Source organism: Lytechinus pictus, chromosome 8 (assembly GCF_037042905.1).
Source record: "Lytechinus pictus isolate F3 Inbred chromosome 8, Lp3.0, whole genome shotgun sequence".
Taxonomy (NCBI): domain Eukaryota; kingdom Metazoa; phylum Echinodermata; class Echinoidea; order Temnopleuroida; family Toxopneustidae; genus Lytechinus; species Lytechinus pictus.
In genome coordinates this window covers 10,151,919-10,176,508 of record NC_087252.1, presented here as the reverse complement: position 1 = coordinate 10,176,508, position 24,590 = coordinate 10,151,919, and the positions used below count along the sequence as shown (strand labels likewise).

Here is a 24,590-nt window from a genome sequence, read left to right as displayed (position 1 = left end):
TACATGACAAACATTCTAGGTTCTTGGGATCTGACATCGGAGCTGGAAGCATCCCATCTTTGTGGCACCCCAAATTGTGTTAGGCTCAGTCACCTGGTTCTTGAAAGCCATGAAGAGAATAAGTCCCGACAAACATGTCATAGGTTGCGCCGGTGTTCTGGCCAGATCCATCAGTCGGAATGCATCATCATCATACCGTGACTCATTTTATTTGAGCCCCAGATCCCGCCCATATCAGTTTCTGGGGTCTGGGGCTAACGCCGAATAAGGTAAGATATTGATTTCATACTGAGTTATGTCTGAATATACTTATAGTGAGGCATAAAATACGATAGCGCCAATTCAATTGCACCCTATCTTCTTTTAAATTAGCCTAATATGAACAGTGAAATGTATAGACCTGGCCTAACGTTAGTCTAGATCAATCTAACAAAATATAGATCCAGGGCGTAGGCCTATTTCAAGTTATCCTGTTTCCTATCTTTTTATTTAAATATACATGCGTCAAAAGGACATGTATACTACACAAATTGTAAATTATAATAGAAGGGGTCTTGGTAAACAAAATAAAGCATAGACTAGATGTGGCATCAAAATAAACAACTGAAATATCAAATGTTCACTGAGTGAGGGTCGGAAACAATTCATTCAGATTCGTCGCTCCAATCACTATCAAGATCTAATCTGTCATAATTATGGTCAACATAAATTGTTGTATATTTATCCTCAAGTTGGCTCTTTTGGTAGTTTTCTGACAATTCTTCATTCCATTTCTTTTCTCTTTCGTATAACCTATACTTAAATCGTCGATGAAATGCTTTGGAAGCGAGATTTTTCTTGGACTTATTACATTCCCGCCAGTAATCCCGTCTTGTCTGCAACTCCTTAACTTGATGTCGAAGCCTCCTCCCACCAGTTAGATGAACTCCCGCTGCTGCTGCTGTGTCAAGAATTGCAGCTCCTGGACCATTATTGGTGAGTAGAATAGCACTTGCATTCCGATTTACATGATTTCGTGTGAAAGTTGAGCTGTTTTTTTGGACTAGTTACACCAAATGAGTGATTCATACTCTCTGCTTTCTGAGTTGAATACATGTGTCTAGATTTTTCAAATATTTTAGGATGGATTCTTTTCCGGATCACATCCAACATTTTCTGACGATCACTGCTATTGAGATTGACTTTCCGTCGCAGGTTTTTACTAAGATACGGAAAATTGAATTTACCTTTACACACCAAACTTTTTGTTCGACATAGTTCATCTTGACCAGTAAGGCAAGGAAAGAACGAGTCAACACTTGATCTAACTTTCGTTTCAAAGTGAGCAAAGTCCTTGGACGATTTGTAATTTTCATGCCCACATTTCATTTCAGCCTCCAGTCGATACGCCAAGTCATTGGCAAGGTTCCGTTGTTGTTTTTGTCGAATTCTCTTTGACTTACCCGGTAGGGCACCTTTAGTTAGCTCAACCTTCGATAGGTTCCGAACAAGAGTTCTTTTCAGGTGAGTTACACACAGGAATGATTCTGTTGCGATGCCCTCTGATTTCATGACATTCTGAACACCTTCGGCAAAATGTCCATCACTGTCGGTTGTTACCCCTTTTACCAGCAGTCTATATGGCTTCTGTAAAAGTTGCTTAGCACATTCTTCACCTCCTTTCCGTTTATCTCCAATATTTTCATGAAATTTGATGTTGGCAGTGCATTTATCATGATTAGGACATTTCGGCTCTTTCCCCGATCTCACTAGCCTCTGACCATATCGGCAAAGTTTATTTGTGGTATGATGAGCAATTATGAATTTATCATTCGTTTCGTTCTCAACCACAACATCCCTGGCCTGTGTAGCTGGTTGAAATGGCGTTCTGCCCCCTCCATGACTCAACGGGTTGTTATACTGTCTATCTATTTCTATATTGATCGGAGTATCCTTACTCAGCCCACGGCTCTCCAGAACATAACGGACCTTTTTTCTTTTTTGAAGCATATTGTGGTCGTTTGTTGCTTGCACGATCTTCCCACATTTGTTTGCACTCTCCTGCAAACTTCTCATCGATGGTGCAGGAGTGCTCATCGCTGTCAAAATTCTCCTGGCAGCAGTTCCGCTGATGCTGGTCTGGTATAGACCTACCTGGAGTGCCAAGTTGGGCACTGCTTGTTTTCTGCCGGGTCTACTATTTCGGATCTCTCTATAAAGTTTTGTCGGTGCGCAGTCAAAATTACAAGACTTGCATCTGAACTTTGCTGTAATCGCCAGTCCTCTTATCGTTTCCGATTCCTCGGGCAAAAGCCAATTGGGCTCTTTGCATGTCGGGCTCCCACTCGAGTGTTGTCTTGTTATGTCATTAAATGTTTCGACCAACTTCTCCATGTCTATTATTTTATGTCCAAGAGCATTTCCGTCGGGAGAAGTGTTCATTTTATCGAAGGGCAATTTTTCCTTTTGTTTTGGTCGAAGAAGCATCTTATTACACACTTGTTTCGAAATATGTTCTGGGTCATGGGAGATGTTGCCAAGACTGTCTCTCTTCACTGTTCTCTCAAAATCCTGAGCATTGAGACTCAAGTAACCCACTTTAGATGAAGATGCATCTTTGCAAATCGACAGTCCTTTGTTCCAGGGAACGTGCCCCCGCTGGTATTGAGTGGCCTGGCTGCCCCGACGATTCTTTTTAGATAATAACATGATGACTAGTTTATCACTTAAACTTGGCAGAACGAGATATTTTGTGTCCTGAAGGAGAAAAGTTGTTGTATATATACCCTTTTTCATGTCGTGTGCATTCATTAATTTCCAAAAGAAACGTGCCTTTATTTAATGAAGCGAAGTATCTTAGTAACCCTCAACAATAACTTGCAATGCCAAGGATATTTATTTCCAAGAAATAGGAAACTAGTCAGTTTCTCTCGAGATATGTAACCCCCAACCCTTCAGTTCTGCCTTAACCTTGTCCTCACCGAGGTCACAGTGACGCTGAACAAATTCCAGGGAGCAAGTGTCCTCCTGGCCCAGTGGGGTGATTTATTACCATAAACATCGCTTTTGATGGACCATCAGGTCAAAACTGAATGTCTCCCTCTTTAGGCAATCATATACCCTTCCCCACTTTCTTTTACTATTATAACATAAAAAGGGAAAAGATAAAGCTATGTAATACATATATAACATACTAAACATCTAACTCGTACACCCCCCCCCCCCTTCATACATTTCTGAATGTAAAGAGAGAAAGAAAGACGAGAATAAGAACAATAAATGCTTGATTTCTGTGTTTCATACCAATTTTCTTTTATTTTCTTTGTTTTTAAGGTGATAGATACTTTCTAACTTCTCAACATAATAATTACAGCATGCTAAAATAATCATTGTTACATTAATAACCATCAACAGAGGTCAAACAAGCAGAAAAAGTAGCTACAGTAGATCAGGTCGTGTACATACACTGTGAATTTAACACTTCAAAAGTGCAATGTATTTGTACAATTAATCAATAGTGACTCATTACACATTTTTATTTTTTCTCCGCGTTAAGTAAGGTTAAACAATGAATGTAAGGTATCATATTTTTCAGTAGAACATACTCTTTCTTCTCCAACCCCAAAATATAACTTTCTTTCAATTGACCCACAGTATAGGGCACATGAGAGTAATTCATCCGCGCGCAAAGCATGTCGGACAGGCGTAAGTAAAGATCACATGACTTTATTGATTAAAATAATTCATTAAAAATAGATCAAATGTTTGTATATCAAAAGAAAAACGATAGAGATAATGCTATGTCCATACCCTTTTATAATTAGAGCGTTTTGAGAGGCTAGATTGCATTTTTGTATTTTATATTAATTATTATTATCGGCAATGCAGTTCCGGTTTTTCTGCCGTGAACTGACCGAAATTATGGTTAGTCTTATTTCAGGCCATTTAACTTTTGTTTGAGCTGGGCAAGTACCTGATTAACGTATTTAGTTTTGTTCCACTGTTCATTGTGATTAATGTCAGTGAATTAAAACAAAATCTATCGAGGGATTGATTTTTAATGATTTTTTGATAAGCCATGATTTAACACGTGAGTGAATGGGGGTCTGTAATACTCGTGTGTGCCCTAAAGCGTGCCATCCGATTCCACATCATCACCATGATCACCTATCATGGAGATAGCGCTCTCCATAATACTGTCTGTGCAAAGAAGAATGGTCCAACCACCACGAAGAAGCACGCCTCGTCTCCAATTATGAGGTCCTGTAGGCATGATGGGAATCGAGTAACGAGTTGGTTTATGACTTCACTTGATTTTGTGATCTCTTTTGAAACCATATGATCCCAAACTGTACTTACATGTGCGAATATCGGGACGAAATGTTAACATTGAATTTTCGGTGTAATATCGCATTATCAATTCCTACAGTTCGTGAAAGAAATAAGCAGATTCAGCTTGTATTAGAATTTGCCATTAAGTGCTGTATTTGTGTGTGTTTTTTTATCATGTGCGTCATGTTGATATTTGTTGGGGTGGTTCAAGCGTTAATGCTCGTATATGACGTCACAGCTCAAACGCTTTTCCATATGCAACGGTGTTCTTATGATCATGATCCAATGTGTGTGATCGTCTGTGACCAAAAAGGATGTAACTTGTGAATTCCAAGAAAACACTCTTTTAGCAAGCTAGCAGAGAAAGTAAAAAAAAACTATGGATTTTGCTCAACCGTTCAACAATGCACTTTTCTGCTACATTTTTACAATAAACTTTGTGTAAGGGTGAACTTTCGTTTAATGAATTAAGTATGTTGGATGGGAACTGTTCTTCAATATGCAGTGTTCTTACATATATTACATGAAGTGGAGCGATTTAACATAAGGAGGCCATTACTGTAGTCCAGGAAAAAAAGACATACCAACCCAAGGGTTATTAATTTGGTGCAGACGATATATTAATGATTTTTTTTTAAATATGACTCTTTCCATTAGTTTAACATTATGATTTGAATTCTCTTCTAACAACCTTTCTTAAAATCTATATATGCGTGGACTGCTCTAATAATTTTTATTTCATGGAGGTTTAAGACTGCTGCTATCTTTACCTCTACCATTGTTTTCGTCTGCCATTAATACCTCTGACATTTTGCCTCTGCCATTTTTACCACTGCCATTTTCATGATTTTGACCTCTGACTTTTTTACTTCTGTCATTTTTTCGTCTGATATTACTACCTCTGCCATTTTTATCTCTGCTATTTTTACACCGAACCATTTTTTTACAGTTTGTAGTGCCTTGATGCTCGACCTTGGCTTTAAGGCCTACTTTTTCAAGCCTTGGCCTCGATTTTTTTTAGCCTTGAAATTTTTAGGCATTTTCGAGGCATTTTGTACTTTCATTTGTTTTTATATAAGTAATTGCAAATGTTTCTATTGTTCTACATATTTCATGACAATTATGGTCAATACTACTAGTCAGCAGTAGCAGCAGAAGCAGTAGTTAGAGCCATAAATTATGATTATCACCATTATCAAGAATCATCATCACATATGTAAGAAAGGAAACAGCAGTGATGAAAATAACATTATTTATTTATAATGTGTTGTAATCATGACTGATGATGATAATGAAAATATTAATAATAAAGGGAGTTATACGATAGTGGTTATGATAAAGATAACGGTGATTTGATGACAGGAATAATTCTGACAGATATGACTGCAATTTAGACAATATTCAAGAATGATAACATGGAATGTTTGAAGTCGTAATGATATTCTGAAAAGATTTGGTAAACTTGAACAAAATCTTCAATTTTGTCATATCCTTTACAACAAAAGGTGGGTAGAGGGAGGAATAAAGAAGAGAAAACTCTGAGAAGAGAGAAGAGGTAGATGAAAGATGAAACGATAGCTGAATGAAAACGTACCTATGTTTTTCCTTAAAGGACAAATCCTACCCAACAAAAAGTTAATTTGAATAAAAAGAGCAAAAAATTAAACAAGCATAATACTGAAAATTTCATCAAACTCAGAATGTAAAATAGGAAAGTTATGACATTTTAAAGTTTCGCGCTTAATTTCACAAAACAGTTATATGCACATCCTGGTTGTATGCAAGAGAGGAGACTGATGACGTCATTCCTGTCACTATTTCTTTCGTATTTTATTATATGAAATATTCTAATTTTCTCCTCATTGTCAGGAGAAACAACTATCAATTCCACCCTGAACATTGGGAATTAGCATTGTTAAATACTATATGGTTCAGTCAAGTTGGTCCTGAATGTCAAATCTGTAAAAAATGAAACATTATATAATTCAAACAATATACATGTATATTAGAAAAAAAATCGTGAGTGATGGACATCATCGACTGACTCATTTGCATGTCACTGAGTTGGGCATATCACTGTTTGTGAAAGTAAGCGAAACATTAAAATGCCATAACTTTCTTTAGTTTACATCCGATTTTGATGACACTTTCAGCATTATACTAGTTTCAATGAAACCAAATCCCAAGAAGAGAAGCAATCTTATTGGAAAGAGTAAAATGAGAGGAACAATAAAAAATCATCAAAATCGGTTATGAAATAAGCAAGTTATGGACGTTTAAAAAGTCTTGTTGTACTTTCTATGGGATCCTCAAACTCGCGAACGTGCTTCAAAATGGCTGATTTTGTGGACAACTCTCCGTTTGTTTTGTACACAATTTTTCATATTTTCATACATATTTCATATTATCTCCTGACCTTGACATATGTGGTGTGAATTATATTTTCCCATGACATATGCTGTGCTCAGAAGGAGGCAAGATGCAATTTGAAAGATAATGAGGACAATCTGAAAATTCGTGTACAAAACAAATGGAGAGTTGTCCGCAAAATTTTGAAGCACGTTTGCCAATTTGAGGATTCCCATAGAAAGTCCAACAAACCTTTTTAAACTCCATAACTTGCTTATTTCATAACCGATTTTGATGAAACTTTTTTTTAATTGTCACTTGACACTCTCATTTTACTCTTTCCAATAAGATTGCTTCTCTTCTTGGGTTTTGGTTTCCTTTAATTTTATCTTTGTATTCAAATCAACATTTTTTCTGGGGTGGACATGACCTTTAATTGCACTACCAAAACATGACATCGGCTCCACGGCTCACTGTTAGCAAAACAATTGAAATCCTTCATTTAAAGAAAAATCACACTATATAATAAATGCATAACACAAATATATTTCCCCGTTTAGCTGTTTTATTATGATTTCATCCAAACACAGACACATAATTATCATGTCAATTTTAGCAATTCCATATTTCATTAAATAAAAAAAACATAAACTTAAAAGCTAAAACATGATTAATTCAGTTATTATGAAATTACAAAAACAGTCAAACAACACCCATAATCACACTAAGACGCACACGCAACTCACAAACCCAAACCATGCACTCACTACAAAATATTCTCACATTCATATTCACTAATCTTTGATACAAAAAAATATTTTATCGCAAACCACATTTTCTCTCTGTGCAAATGCAACTTGATTAGGACCGCAAAACATCTTTAATTACATACTACATTTCATAAACTGTTTAGAATGAATGTAGACTGCATATATAAGAAACATGTCACGAAGTTTATTATTGTCTCCTCAAGAACACAACCTTTATTGGTGTGAAAAGTTTATCCTTAATTTATCAGTAGGTTAGCGCATATATAGTTTCGCGAAATGTTACAATGTGGCATAGAGAAAACGTAGTAAATAAACTTTGAATTGTTGGATTCGACAAATACATTCAAGATATAACTTTATAAAATGAATTACCCCCTGTGTGTTGAAAATACACCAGTCTGACCGCTCACTACTTATGTATGGGATGAAACATTCTGAAGCATTGTTTATTCTGTGTACTGAAAGTCACATTTGGTTCTAAATACGAAAACGAAAGAAAAATAAAAATTTCGTAATTTCAAAGTTCAATTTAGTCGAAAGAAAACTATAATTTGAACATATTATCTTAACAAGAACAGTTTCATATACAAACTGTTGAACTTATCGCTCCGAAGCTTCCAGTGTATTTTTTTTTATTATTAATATAATAGTAAATAGAAATAACTTCTATTTTTTAAAGAGCAGATCGAACTGACAAGCTCTGTGTATGGTTCCATTGTCTCATTGATTATGAGTTATAGATAGCAAGGCTTAAAAATACAATTTATATTAATAATGGAGACAACACATCAGCAGATAATATACAGGTAATGCACGCAAGCGCAAGCGCGTGCGTGCAGGGCCAAATAATGAACGATGTGCAAAAAGAGCCAATGGAAATACCGCAACGAGGTCCGCAGGATCGAGTGGGGTATATCCAATTGGCGAGTCGAGAACAGAGTTCATTATTTAGGTCCTCTATGCACAATAATGCGTGGATTGCTTATTTTATATAACCCCTCCCGCATGTTTCTGAGTTGCCCTGAATGCTATATTTGATCTAAATTCTAGATAATTATAGATAATTCCAGACCTCGCACTATTCTGCATTCTGACGTCAGAGTGCAGGATAGTGCATTTGGTATGACGTCAAAATGCAGGATAGTACATTTGGTCATGTTGGTAGAACGTCAGAGTGCAGGATAGTGCCTTTTGGATGCCATAGTGCAATTCGCTGAACACCATGTGATCCGATTTGGACATATCAGATTACAGAACATTCTTGAGTGTTGTATACTAATGCTTGTATATAGGATAATACAAATATTGCGTGCGAAAGTACTTTATTAGCGAACTTGGTAACATATTCATTTAAGATTCAAGTGTTCCAATATTACAACACCTGCTCAAAATATTGTATCATTGTTAAGAGCCTAACTATTTTTTGTATTATTATCATTGTTATCATTATTATATTATTATCGTATTCCTTTCTGTTCCTCGAGGGCTGGGTAGGGACTGGAGACTCAATAATCATGTTAATAAGCAGATGGGAATTGATCTGTAATATGAGACTATCCACATGCCCCCATATCCGCTTGCCCGGCGATAAAGAACATGATGGTAAAGATGGCTGTAACAAAGAAACACACACAGAGCATCAAAATGGGGCACTGCCAAAACTACGTGATGAAGGGGTACGGAAGATAATTATGTTTTGCAGCGAAGCATCATTCTAATCATTATTAGTACATTATCATCATCATCATTACCACCACCAACAACATCATCATCACCACCATTATTACCGTCATTATGATCATCATCGTCGTCATCATAATTATGATTCTTATCAATACTAGTATTATTTTTGTATACGTTTCCCTCAGTTCAATAATGAAATACCTTTTGTAAACCGTACATAAAATATACCTTCCTAAACATCACACAAATAAAGCAATATGTCGACCTATAAATTTCCCGTGCATAATTTCCACAGGAATAGAAAAAGTCAGCTATAATTATTAAGTACGCCTATAAAATAAATCACCAAGTAATAATGGTTTATTATTGCGTTTTCATGAATACGCATTTCCATTAAAGTGATTAAAAAGCATTTTTTTCCCGTTGCGATGAGTTGTGCCTCAAAAGTCATCAAGTTGTCGATTCCATAGTATCACTTTGACCTGCGAACACTGTTAGGTCATAAATGGGATTAAGGCATGTAGATGTGGAACTACTAGGTGGTTCTGGGGGAGGACGTACAGTCATTCCATCTAGTTGGTGCTGGCCACTGAGGAGATAACAAACAATTAAGTAGTTATAACATGGTTGATGTTCTGCGCTCGACGATTTATTTCCAATTGGTGTAATGCCAATTAGTCTAATTATCAACTAGTCTACTATCATTTCATCTATCAATTTGTCCGCTATCCACATGGTCTAATTGCAATTTCGTCCACTCACCATTTCGTCTAATACTACTCGGTTGGTCCAATAGCCATATAGTCCCATAAACCATTTGGTCTTTTCGGGAAAGTGTTAATTTGGCGTACTGAAAGGAAAGGGGTATTGGACCAACTGATGATAAGACGAAGTGATGATTGGACCAGACGGTTATTAGACCAAATGGTTGTTAGACGAAATGTTGATGGACGGAATGACATTAGACTAAATGAAGGTAGACCATGTGGTGAGTGGACTGTTGGCAGTGGACGAATTGGCAATTTTAACCGCTCGATAGACCTAACTCGCTTTGCTCGACAAACAAAAAGCGGCCGCCACTGCCTCGACAAGAGTTACGAATGAGATTACGTACTATCCGTGACACTTTTAATGGCGATTGTACAATAATGTTGGTATTTTTCAAAGGCTTCTGTGAAGTTGTGAAAATAAGGATTTTTTTTTGATAATTTCCCGAACTGGCGTGGGTGAATAGATCTGAAAGTATTTCAGATATGATATATTATAAATAATAAAATTAAATATGTATAACACATACGAAACAGGCAAAGTGTTAATAATTCTGAAATTGATTGAACTGATAAATGTAATAATCAATCTTTCTTAAAAAAGAGCCGGTGGTCTGTTCTCCGTCGGGGACACAAAATAATTAAACGTATTTATTTTTTTATTTTTTTTTTTATTTTTGGGGGGGAAATTCTCCTTCGAAAATGGGTTAAACAAAATGCTTGGATAAAAACCATGGCCGGAAATTGAATGATCATTCGTGCCATACTACTTATCATGGGTAGTTCTGTGCCCCGTCTTACAAAGAGCTACGATTGATTGAATCAATCGTAACTCTATGTGGAAATCCATTAGTGTCATAATTTTTTTCTACAGGAAATGTGGAAATTTTCCTTTGTAAACAAAGGAAAACACACCGAACTGTCAAGAAATCAATGAGTTTATGGATATATACAGTGCGTCCCAGAAAAAACGAAATCGAGATTTAGCGATGATTTATCATAACTTAATCACAAATAAAATAGACAAATGACCTACCATTGTAAAGCTTAGAATCTCTTCTTTCATCTGATATTACTTAGATTATTCCTCATCCACGCATGAGTGAGCAAAAATAATTTGAAGAAAGGATACCAAAAACTCATTTGGCGGGGGGTATCTGAATTTTATAAAGAAAATCACTTGCCTAAAAAGTTCAATATCTGCTCTTTAATTTGATACCTTAATCACAAAAAATGGTCAAGAAGTCAAAAAGTTACGTTCCCTCCTAACAATGCTTGTATTTCCATAATTTCATTAAACAAACGTGTTTTCACCGGTTTCCCACAGAAGCTATCGCATCGTTAACAAAAGACTTCATGCATGGCTGATCGTCAACAAAACGGAGTGTCGAGTGAGTTTGAACGCTAGCCTGTAAAACCTCTTCATTTTATGAAATTATTGAAATTCAAGCCTTATTTCAAATAACCAGAATTTTGTTATTTCTTGACCATTTTCTGTAATTGAGGTATCAAATTAAAGAGCAGATATTGAACTTTTTAGAAATGTGGTTTTCTTTTTGAAACCCAGATACAGCCGCCAAATGACTTTTTGGTATCCCCTCTTAAAATTGTTTTTGCTCACTCATGCGTGAATGAGAAATAATCTAAGTAATTTCAGATGAAAGAGGAGATTCTAAGCTTTACAATGGTAGGTCATTTGTCTATTGTATTTTTAATTAGGTAATGATAAATCATCGATAAATCTCGGTTTCGTTTTTTGTGGGACGCACTGTATATTCAAGTCAATTCAATTTAATCATGGTTTATTTCGTATAAGAACAATACCTGTTACACAACCAAAAGGCTGAGTTAGCATGTTTACAAGAAAATGTTCACAAGTCATACATGGGTAAAAGCAACGTACATTACACTTTGAACAAGTACATGTAAGGATTTGTGATGTACATAGATAATAAATCATATAAATCATAAAGCAAGTGTACAAACAAACCATGAAATATAATAAAACAGAATGAAAAAAAAAATACAATATTAAAAGGTGATGAATATTAGATAATTAAAAATTCAAATAGTAATTGGATTGAAATGGAGACTAAAACAATGGCAAACATTTGAGTTGAATTCAAGGCTATGAAATTAAAATTTATTCAGAATTTAGTAAATCAATGAAATTTGGTACTGCACTTTTTCTAAAACGATCTGTTTTGCATTTTATCTGAGCAAAGTTTGGAACACATCTTGATGAGATTGAGACATTTTTCCTTTTTGGTAGCCAGTAATTATAGTGAGGGTTTTTTTCAAAAGAGATTTAGCAAACTCCACACATAGATTTTTTCTTCTTCTTTCTAGACATTCTAATCCACACTTTGTTAGTGCATTTTTCATAGTCCATATAATCTGAACCAATAATTATTTTGCAAATTCTTTTTTAAATATTTTTTTTTCCAAGTCCTTTAATTGTTTAGCAGTTAGTGCTCCGTTGAAAACCGGTACACAATACTTCAATATTAGACGAATGTATTCAATGTAAATTTGAACAAGGTCTGACCATAGAGCTTTTACAGATGATCTGACATAGGGAGTTTATATTGTTTGACAAGTCTGAACATATACAATTTTTTGTTACACATTTGTATAATATCTCAAATTTGATTATCCCATTTTAAGTCTGACTGAATATAAACACCAAGTATTTTAACAGTTTCTGTATACAGTGCGTCCCACAAAAAACGAAACCGAGGTTTAGCGACGATTTATCATAACGTAATCGCAAATATAATAGACAAGTGACCTACCAATGTAAAGCTTAGAATCTCCTCTTTCATCTGAAATTACTTAGATTATTCATTCACGCATGGGTGAGCAAAACAATTTGAATAGGGATACCAAAAAGTAATTTGGCGGGCTATTTCTGGGTTTCAAAAGAAAGCCACATTTTTAAAAAGTTCAATATCTGCTCTTTAATTTGATACCTCAATTACAGAAAATGGTAAAGAAATAACAAAGTTCTGGTTATTTGAAAAAAGGCTTGAATTTCAATAATATCATAAAATTAAGAGGTTTTACAGGCTAGCGTTCAAAATCACTTGACACTCCGTTTTGTTGACGATAAGCCATGCATTAAGTCTTTTGTAAACCATGCGATAGCTTCTGTGGGAAACCGGTGAAAACACGTTTATTTAATGAAATTATGGAATTACAAGCATTCTTTCAAGGGAACATAACTTTTTTACTTCTTGACCATTTTTTGTGATTAAGGTATCAAATAAAAGAGCAGATATTGAACTTTTTAGGCATGTGATTTTCTTTTTGAAATTCAGATACCCCCCGCCAAATGAGTTTTTGGTGTCCTTTCTTCAAATTATTTTTGCTCACTCATGTGTGAATGAGGAATAATCTAAGTAATATCAGATGAAAGAGGAGATTCTAAGCTTTACATTGATAGGTCATTTGTCTATTGTATTTGTGATTAAGTTATGATACATCATCGCTTAATCTCGTTTTTTCTGGGACGCACTGTATTGCAGATAATTGTTACCGATATGCAATAGATTAAGTAATGGCATGGGCGGAAATCTGACCCCAAAGGTAGGGGGGACAGGGTCTAGAAAATTTGACAAGCAAAAAAAAACAAAAATGGTTATCACCTAAACTTTTGATAAGTTCGTACTTATTTTGTGAGTATTATTTCTCTCTCATTTATTTTTTTCTCATTTGATTACATATATGTGTATTTGTACTTTGTTATTTGTTGTGTTATCTATTTTTTGAGGGGCCCACATTGTACAAGCATTGCTTTTTAGTGGGTCCCTCCATTTCCATCTTAATTCAATTTCTATTGAAAAAAAGTGTACATATCTTAAACCTACAATGTGTTGCCCTAATTGTCTAAGAGTTTTTTTCACAACATATGTATTATTATCTTTTTTTGCAACAGATACAAATATTTATGTTTATATATGGTATACAATTTGCTTTTGTTTGATGGAAGTGAAATAAATGAATTTGAATTTGAATTAAACTGTAAGGTCAATTTATTTTAACCCCCAAAATGACAAGAAAAAAAAAGGTTTTTACCCAAAATGTAAGGTCAATATACGTGTATTATATCAATTGTGAATGATGTATTCCTCTCCATCATAAAAGACACGAAATATAGTAGGGTACAATTGATAATGTGTCCCCTACTACTTTTGGTAGGGGGATACGTCCCCCTGCCACCTGTGATTTCCGCCCATGGGTAATGGTGGATTTTTAGAAAAAAGTAACTCTGATTACATTGCCTTTATTCGGATTGAGTTTCATACGATTATCAGATGACCAGGTAACAAGTACAAGAGTTTGTATTGAACAACTTTCAACTATAGTAAGATTGTCAACATATTTAAAGTGCGGTAAAGATTCATTCTAACATGCATTATTAAACATGATAAAAATAATATCGGCCTAAACAGATTGTGAACGATTTTACCAAAAAAAAAGAATAAACAAACAATATCCACTCAGTTATACAAGGTCTTACGTTAAATTCAATATATTTTCGAATCTGAATATTACGGTCAAGCCTATCAAAGGCTTTTGAGAAGTCTGTGCAAACAATAATAGATATTGATTTAGATTTTTCACAGTTGTCCAATACACAATATAATAATTTTACCAAATAATGGGTAGTTGATAGACCTTGCTGTTTCTGTATTGATGAATGTCAATATATTTAGAAATATCTTCCAATAACCATTTTGTAATGAATGATTCTGCAAATTTAGCGAATTGACATGTAAGAGGTATAGGTCGAAGTTTTTTAATCGTCGGTGGCTGTGACTTGGAAATGGGAACAACCTGACTGACTTCTCTTCCACTGCCAAGGTATTAACCCTAGTTGAAATGACGTATTAAGGATATTGGAAAGAAGATGGCTTAGTTCACATGCAAGTTCAAGAATTACACGAGAGGTAAGTCATCTGTTACACCTGCTTTACTGTATTTTATATTCTTTAGCATAGTATAAACATGATAAGGTTGTACTTCTGGGCAAAAACAAGGAGAGGGTAAGAAGCTGGTAAGCAACTTCTATCCAACTGCACCAAATCTGACGCTATATTAATGAAATGCTTAATAATGGCATCACCAGTTTTTTTGACGATCTTCATCGTTAGGTTCAACACCAGGTACAGCAATAACGTGAGATGTGTTGGTCTTTTTAGTAATAATCTTAGTTTGTTTATACCAGTCTCCTGGATTGGTCGATTTAAAATGAGATATACACGTGTGTTATAATAGCGATTTATTGCACTTTTTATCATTCTATTTACTTTATTTCTGAGACTACGCCACAGAGGTTTGTTATTCTTCTCAAAAGCCTTTTCTCTTTCAATTGTAATTGCTTTTATCTGGTGTGTCATCCTGGGTTTGTCATTATCCTTTATCTTAATTTTCTTAGTTGGCAATAATTTATCAGAAGGATCTTGTAGCTATAACATTATCATCCGAAGAATATTAAGTGATCCATTGACCGCATAAACGCAAACCACTGTCTGGTAGAGGGCGGGCAAGTTGTATGTCTATGTTCTTTCTTGAACGTGCCAAACTATCGATTGGTCTTAGTAGTACATATCATTATCTATAATTATATGTTGAATTTGCTTGCTTTCCATAGTTGCGATTGATCGGACCAATCGCAAATCTTTGTACATGTAAGACTGGCCCAAGGTCTACAATTTTCCTTGAAAATGATTGTTACTAGGGTAACTGCCAGATAAATTAGAACCTGTCGAATAAAACGTCCGACAATTCTTTTCATACAATGCTCCCACATTTTTTGTTTCAATGAAAGAAATAGAGAGAGAAAGCAGCGTGAATACATGAGGAAAAAATGTCTTACTTCACAACGCCTGTTGGAGGTGCTGGTAGACATGGTAGAGGGCGTGGAGGTCCCGATCCCCGTCGACCACTAAGATAGATTAAACAAAATCAGTCAGATACATCTCGATCGGTTGGACGTTCACACGCAAATATAATTGAAATATGAGTTGCCATACAAACTGCGATTCAAATTTCGATTGTATATCCATTGTTCACGCAAGGGAAAACAAGCGAGATAAGGATCACAAATTGAATTGCGATTGGAAATCCAATTTCTTAATCATTCATTCACATGAGGAAGCAACAGTGCATTCACGGAGGTCGTGCATGGGATGAAGCCGATTTTCTAATCTCAATTTCGTTCACACACGAAACGCTCAGTATTAAATCGAGATCATTCTGAAAAAAGTTTTGAAAAAGTTAAAGTAGAATCACAATCTTTACTGAGATTATCATATCCACACAAACGGCGCACACACGAACCAATTTATTAATTGCGACTAGAAAATCGATTTATTGGATCTCACTTTTTACCTTGTGTGGACGTCCTTATGATATATATATATTTTTTATTTTCATCATTGACTTGTTGGATTTGACAAAAACATTCAAAATATTACTTTCTGTGTGTTGAAAATACACCGCTCTCTACTTATGTATGGGATGAAACATACTGAAGCATTTATATTTTCAAGAGGGGTGCTATTCATTTTTCTACAAATTACAGGTCCCCAAAAAGGGTTTCGCTCTAAAATGAAAGCGACCATTTTGGTTGAATTCCTACTTTTAAGCATACCAAACTGATTTTCGGGGGTGCTGCCTATGGAGTACTATGGAGTACATACGTACTTCGCACTTTCGTAAGTATGTAGAGATCAAGACATCAAACTCAATCAAATTAACACAATAAATACTATAATCCTTGTACCAAGAAATAGCCTGGGTAGAGAAAGAAATATATAAAACTATGACCCTCATGTCTTTATCTCTACCCCTTATGTGTGAGTAATAGTGTAAACGTGAAAACTTTTATCATTAATATTATTATATCATAATATTGATATTACAATCATTATCATCATCATTAATATCACAAATATTATCGTAATAATCATCATTAATAATATTATTATAATCATCATCAAAATTATTGAGGGAATTATTTTAATTTATTGAATTCTTCTTGATTTTGTTTTTGTTATTCATAATTATTGAATCCCTAGGATAATATTTTGATGTTCATTTTATTCGACCTGTATATTTTTGTTTTCATTTAATTATTCAATATGCGATATCTTACTATTTTTAGGACTTTAAAAAATTGATAAACTATATATTGTGTTAAGTACTGTGAGAAAATCAGTTTAAAACTTAATAGCAATATTATATATATCACAATCATTATTCCGCTATAATTTGTTGACAAGAAGGGCGGGTTGTGTTTTAGTGTCGGACAAAAACAATTTAACGCATACCTTTTGTTCGTAAAATGGATTGAACACAAGGCTGGAATTACAACCATGACATTTGCAATTATTGCTCATATTACCTATCATGGATAAACATCGATATCGTTGTTGTTACTTTAGATTGTATTTTGTATGATCATTATTTTCAAAATGACATGTTATTTGTTTCAACATGAGAGCAACTTTAACACGATGTACTTTTACACGTTACACCCCCCCCCCATAGTTCATGCACTGTGTGACAACAGGGAAAAGAAGAATTGTATTCTTGCCTTGCTCCTTGTCCCGGGCCTTGTCCATGCTCTCCTTGTGAGGGAGGCAAATTTTCCTGATCATGCTGATGGTCATTAATTGCTCCTTGATGTTGCATGGTTTCCCTGGGATCTGCTGGCTGATTGCTTTGCCTATTGTTGGGAGGTTTGGGAATAAGCAACATTGCATGGAATATGTACTTTATTCGTACTACACAAGTACAGAATCGATCATAGTAATAATTTCAGCTATGCCTCGACCATGTCGACGGATAGAGCGTCTTTCTTTCACTTCATGCGAAATATCGCACCATCGCAATCATGCCTGTTCGATATTTGTATGCTACCATAACTGCATAATGTGCTCTGATTTGTTTTGATGAGAGAGAACTTCAACACGATGTATTTTTACACCCCCGGTTTTCGTGTACTGTGTTAAAAACGAATAAAAATTATTTATAATCTTGCCTCGTTCCTTGTCCATTCTCTCCTCGTGAGGTGAGATCCATATACTCGTGATGCAGCATGGCATTTTCCCTGGAATCTCCTGGTTGATTGCTTTTCTTACTGCTGGGTGGTTTGAAAATGAACAAAAATGTAATGAATAATTCCTTATATCAAATAGCCACTCAATAGTAATAGTAATTTTAGCTACCGGGGCTTTACAAAGGCATCATTGCACATTTTAGATACGCACAGAATGGACTCTCAGCTCAGTAATTGATTTTCGAAAATAAAATCTCGACGCCTATAAATACTAATGAAGATATTCATCATGAGTGTTATCAATTAATGTTCTGTGAATAAACGTGTGACGAGGTTGTCGTTACTTTTTATTCATCATATTTGGCTATCACTGAGGGACGAGATAATGATATGGTGATGGCGGGAAATCGTGTGGCAGGGAATCGTCTCCGAGTTTGAAAGTGGAATGTGTGATGCTCTTCTTTTTTTTTAACACTGGGTTCTCTGAGTCTCTTGCAATTTTTTTTAGCAGTATTGGGTGTGATCAATGCTTTATGAAAATTTGTGAGGGAATTTTCATTTGCGTTGAATGTATTTCTTCGCTCCTTGCCATCGGACGACCTTTGTTATGTAGCTCCATGTACTTGTTTAGGTGTGAGTGAATTCTGTTATGCCGCTCTTCGCTGCAGTTTGGACCTTTGACCTGTGACTGTAAGATATTACTTGTCTTTACACTTCAGCCTGGTTTATTAAATTGTTTACCTAATGATGACTAGTGATCTTTGCGTGAGGTTTGACTGATTCCTATGATCTCTTGACTTAATTTTACTGGAGTGTCAGTTACTTTTGTATTTGTTTTCGCCGTTGCTATCGCATGGATTTTATTTTTAGACATAACTTACTTTTCCTACTCTAACAAAATCGGGAAATGAAGGTAGAATGGAATGAGCCAAAAGATAATTTTGAATTAAGAAAAGGTACAAGAAAACACGACCAGGCTGCCGAGGATGATTTTAAATAAAGGATGGAAGAAAGATGGATGGCATGAAGCACAATATATGAAAGTCTATCACAAGCTTGCAAAAATCTCCAAGACCCCGTGCAGTGGGAGTTCTTCATCTGCAACCTTCAAAGGGCTATGTAATGGGTCCCTCGCTTCGCTCGCTGGCGACTTTTTACAAATTTAAACACATTTGCTATGGTATGCCCCCTCAAAATATATGGACGATGTCACAACTGCGTAATAGTTATTATATAAACGCGCGATATAATTAAAATAGCGGTAATCTGTAAGGTTTAGAAAGGCTTTGATATCGAGAGGTTCCGTGAGCTCCGCTCCCGGACTCCACCCTCATAACATAGTTGTATGGAAGGGTTTGGACCATGGCCCAAAAACTTTTACAACCAAACCAAATAAAGGAGAAAAAAAGAAAAGCAAAGGAAAAAAGTGCAAGATATTTTCATGAATATTACGTTAAAATCTCAAAGTTATATTCTTATAAAAATGTTTTGTTTTTAAATCTCGCTCGGGACTTATGTTAAGGTACTTTCGCCAAATACGCCGTTCTGGGCCCCCTCGCTTTCAATCATAAAAAAAAAATCTGTTATCAGTGGAGTACAGACAAAGGAAAAAAAAGAGAAAACGAAAGAGAGAAGGTAACATATGATATTTAAAAAAATATGTCTAAATCTAACACAAAATCGGATTTTTGTAATAAAAACGTCGAAATGTTTAACTTGCTTGATTCGCTTTCTCTCGGTTTATAAACATATATATATACATATATAAATATGTGGAGTTATACATGTACAACAGCTTTGGCAACTCTTTTATTTAAATATTGTGTGAAAGAAATGGATGAAGAGAACAATGGTAGGCGTAGCTTAAATCAAGGTTCCCAAGAGCTATATACCCTTTGGAAAAATTGGTGATGCCGAAAAAATGCCTCTGCCGGGAATCGAACCCGGGCCCCCAGCTTTGAACGCCGGTGCCTTAACCACTAGACCGCATAGACGGGTTAGTGGCTAGGGCGACCCCGATCCGATTGACCGTCAGAAAGACAGATTTTCGACACTATACCAATTATAATTTCCATTGTCGGGTGAAGGTGGGTTTTGAACAATGACAAGCTGTCATGCCTAATATATATATTTTTTTTTCTGGGGGGAGGGGGGCCTTTACACCATATCGCCCCATTTTTGTTTTGGTCTCATTACCCCATTGCCCGTTCATACCACGAAATGACCAGAAATGTTTTGCTCTTGTCCCATCTGGCCGCCGACCCCTGTTACACCCCTGGATTATTTCTAACCTATATATATTTTGATGTGAAATATCTAAATTGAGTTCAATCAATGCCGCATCTCTTACAGAGAGCCTGTTCTGAGGATGGCCCTTGCATTAACAAATTTAAAGTGTGAAACAAGTAAAAAAGAGTAAAACAATAAAAAATACTTACTTCCAGATGCGGTTTCTTAATAGGGCTCGGACAGCTATAATGCACAGTATTATCAAGCCCGGCACAGTGACTGAAATTATTATTGTAGTAGTTCTTGTTACTCCTTCTGGTGTGTCTGGATGGAATAAACATTGGGAGAAACAAAATAAAATTAATGGAGAGACTACAACGAGGTCTTACACCCACCATAAAACACAGATCTTTGTTTTTAGATATATTGTGTGGCACTTTCGGCACTGTGTATTTTTGTTTTGACTATATTCATGATATTGTTGAATTATACGTATTCCACTGGCGTAAATGCGTGTTGATGGGTGGGGGGGATGACTGAAATATTTTGGCATTTGTTTTGCAATCATGTTTTTATATATGCAAGGAATTGTCATTGATATGTCCACAGTGGCGTACCGTGGGTCACGGCATTGGGGGGGGGGGGGCACCAACATAATTTGAATCACTGAGTGAGTGCGCTAGTGAGTGCGCGAAGAGCGCTCAGTTGCCAGTTATACTGACCTAATAAAGACATTTTAAGGACAATGTCATTAAACGGATATGTATCTCACTGATCAAATAATGCGAGCGCGAAGCGCGAGCTGAATTTTTTATATTCACATCTAAAAAGGGACATTATAATCAAATTTGTGTAATCATGATAGGTACCTGTCTCGCTAAATAATACGAGCGCGAAGCGCGAGCTGAAAATGTAGATAATTCAGACCTGAAGTGGGGCATTCTAAGGTTTCTTCGTAGGAATTAACTAGGATCATACGTATTTCATTAACCAAATGATGCAAGCGCAAAGCGCGAGCTGAAAATTTTTGATATTTTCAAATCAGAAGAAGGGACATTTTAAGGACTGATTTTAGGAATTCATGAAGAGCAGACATATCTCACCAATCCACTAATGCGAACGTAATCACGGACAGGAAATTTTTCATATATACGAAGACCTTAACATGGGGCAATCACTTTTTGAGTCATGAAAAGTAAGCATATGTCACTACATAAAACAATGATAACTCAAGTGCTAGGAAATATATTTGGTTTATATTGAATTGAAAACGGGATGTTTTAGTACAACATGATTATATATCTCGTTAAGCAGACAATGAAGACGTAGGCCCTGGGCAAATTATGTTTCATAAAGTTATGATAAAAATGTTTCTTATGTAATGTAACATAACATAATTATAACATAATATAACGTTATAATGAATAATATTTTCTTCTTTCCCACTACGTTTCTCTTCCTCTCTCCCTCTTTTCTCCCTTTCCCCCTTTCCCCGTTTTGTTTTGTTCAGCCGATGGGGGGGGGGGGGGGGGGGGATGTGCCCCCCCATGCCCCCGTAATTACGCCACTGTATGTCCATATGGCAAATACCCCTCCAATATTATTATCTTTTTTTACCCAACGATGGTTTAATGGTTTTATTAGAGATTACATTCAATTTTTTTTGACATTCCATCTTATTCCCTTCCCAAAGACCCCAACATTGATGAATTGGAAGAAACGGGGATTTCTCTTTAATGTTATAATAAGTACATAAGTATTTCGTTTGGAAATGGTGAACTGGCTCTTTATTTGCATTTTATGATTCAATAATATTGTTTCATTTGTTAAGCGGTATTTTAGGAAGAATTTTCACCAATAAAACAATTATCGCTTGTGATTTTTTTTTATTTCTTTCGTAAAAAGTGGGGGGGGGGGGGTGGGGGATGTTTGTACAGGACACCTCCCTCCTCGAAAAATGGGGGGGGGGGGGATATCCCCCCCATCCCCCCGGGATTTACGCCAGTGACGTATTCCCATATTATCATCCATTGTTGTCTTGTTTGTCTTTCATTAATGATGATGATTACGTTTTAATAATGTAATAATAATGATGATAATAATAACATAAATACTAATAATGTTTTGATAATAATCATAATGATATTAGTTTATGAAACCCGTTGAAAATCCAAAGGCTCTTGTTTCAAGTATAGGTTGAATGAGTATTAAAGACATAATTATGCTGAATCAATAGGTTGTCTACACAATTTATCTTAGTTTTGTATACTTCCTCAGTATGGTTTTATAAATTCTTCTCTCACTTGATTTGTGTATTTATATACATGTATATCGATATATATACATATACATATATATATATATTTATATGCATATATACCTGTATATATAAATTCACACATCCTAACATACAATAAAATCTAGGGGTGCAGCCACCCCCGGAAAAAAAGGAAATCATGGGTGCTTTAACACTTCCAGCACACCAGTCCTGCTTCACGGGGTCATGGCGGTCTAAGTGACTTCCATGCTTTGCTCTAACAACATGAACAATACCGCTTAAACTGTTCAAATAAGTTAAAAGATTCACCCTACAAAATAAATTCCCTGACTACAAATGGAAAAAACGATGTGGTATGACTTTTATTTTCATTGTTTGAACAAATATGTCTGAAAAAAAATATAATTTGACCCATTGCAAATTTTCTCAAGAACAATACAGTTAAGTTATTTTCACTGATTTCAAATTGTTCTCATTATGCTTCATAGATATCACGCATAATTCTTAAAATACACTATGGATGTAACCTGACCAAATGCTGTTTCTTTCTCTTCATTTGGACAACGAAATGCTGCAAGTAGTAGCGTTTCGTTGACTTAGCAGGAATCGGTAACATTCTAATCCAAATAACCATATTAAAATGATATTCCTTTAAGCCCCCATCACACTTATTCGGAATCAGCAGGAATCAAGCAGAAGCTGGAAAGAAAAAAATATTCAAAAAATCTAGAATTTTTTGGGAGGAACTTATGAATTCACCAAACTGGAGTTGAAATTCAGTAAATTGACCAGGTGTATCATCATACACTAGTCAAAACGAACCGCAATGGAGTCAGATTGATAATTCGTGCTACGTTCTTGGACATTCTAGGGGCATTCTAAATATCCTGACTGCATTCTGAGTGCATTCGAAATATTTTTGTCATTTCTTTTGGCCGTCCCGAAGGTTTTGGTCATGTTCAAAATATTCGAGGGATATTTTCGAACGGTGTTCGAAGTAGATTTAAATGACCAACTGGTGGTCAAACAATACTCCTTTCATTCAGGCCATTTCTGCTTGATTCGGAATAAGTGTGATGGGGGATTTAACAAGAAGAACATCATTATAGTTCTAAATACCAGTGGAACAATCGATGTCTCTCAATTCAACCCAAGTTCCAGAAGTTCCGTTGCACTGCCATGTAACGGATTCATTTCTTTCATCGCACTGTATGATGACAACATCGTCTCTTCTGTAGATGTCTTGAGGCATTACAACGTGACCCCTCGGATGAGAAGGCAGACTGCAAGTTATCTCTGTAAAAAAAAGAACTACAATCAATACCGACGTTTAAATTTTGCTATGTCAATACGGTTTTAAAGCTCCTTCACCTTGTTGTTTGATACTTGGCTTTTACCATCGTGGCAATGCAGATAAAATAGCAGAAAGAACAATTGGGAAAAGAAATACAACCTAGTTGATGAAAATAGTTGTTGCCAAATAATGGAAACAATTACAATAAAACTATGATAATGACGATGCTACATCAGAGATTTTCAAAGTATGTATTGTAATTATTTCTACTTAACAAAGCAGAGAAATGTACCGGGTACACGGTGGATTCGACGCAGATTCGAAGTTTATTAATATAATAATTTATATAATCATTATACTTAATTATTATTCTTACTAATGTATCACATTTAGTATTGCATATATTTAATGTGTATGTGTGTGTGTATAAATGGATGTGTTTCGTTGAGTATTTGATGGTTGGGTTGAGCTGGTGTTTGTGGAGGTGTGGCAAGTATGTGTGTGTGTGTGGGCGTTTGTAATCACCGACAAACGGGGACACTATTTTGAAGCACCGACATTGGAATCGAGGACAATGTGTATTCGTGTGAAAAATGAAATAACGTAAAATTAGAGAATTGATGATGTCCCCCACTCACTATTTCTTTTTTTTATCGTTTGAATTATATAATATTTCAATTTTTACAGATTTGACAACAAGGACCAACTTGACTGAACCATATAATGGTAAACAATGGTAATTCCACATGTTCAGGACAAAATAAAACTTTGTTTCACAAATGAGGAGAAAATTGAAATATTTCATACTTCATATAATATAAATACAAAAGAAATAGTAAGT

At 35.4% G+C, this 24,590-nt stretch overlaps 1 protein-coding gene across 1 annotated transcript; it reads right to left on the bottom strand.

Annotated features, from left to right (window-relative positions):
* Positions 1–7,210: 7,210 nt before the first annotated feature.
* LOC135154957 (uncharacterized) lies at positions 7,211–23,747 on the bottom strand. The gene is made up of 6 exons (XM_064103204.1): positions 23,575–23,747; positions 20,387–20,501; positions 17,931–18,032; positions 17,484–17,615; positions 15,762–15,830; positions 7,211–9,702 (listed from the first exon to the last, which is right to left on the bottom strand). Exons 1-6 carry the CDS (start codon positions 23,705–23,707, stop codon positions 9,564–9,566), a joined length of 690 nt encoding a protein of 229 aa, XP_063959274.1. The 5' UTR covers positions 23,708–23,747; the 3' UTR covers positions 7,211–9,563.
* Between the last annotated feature and the right edge of the window lie 843 nt (positions 23,748–24,590).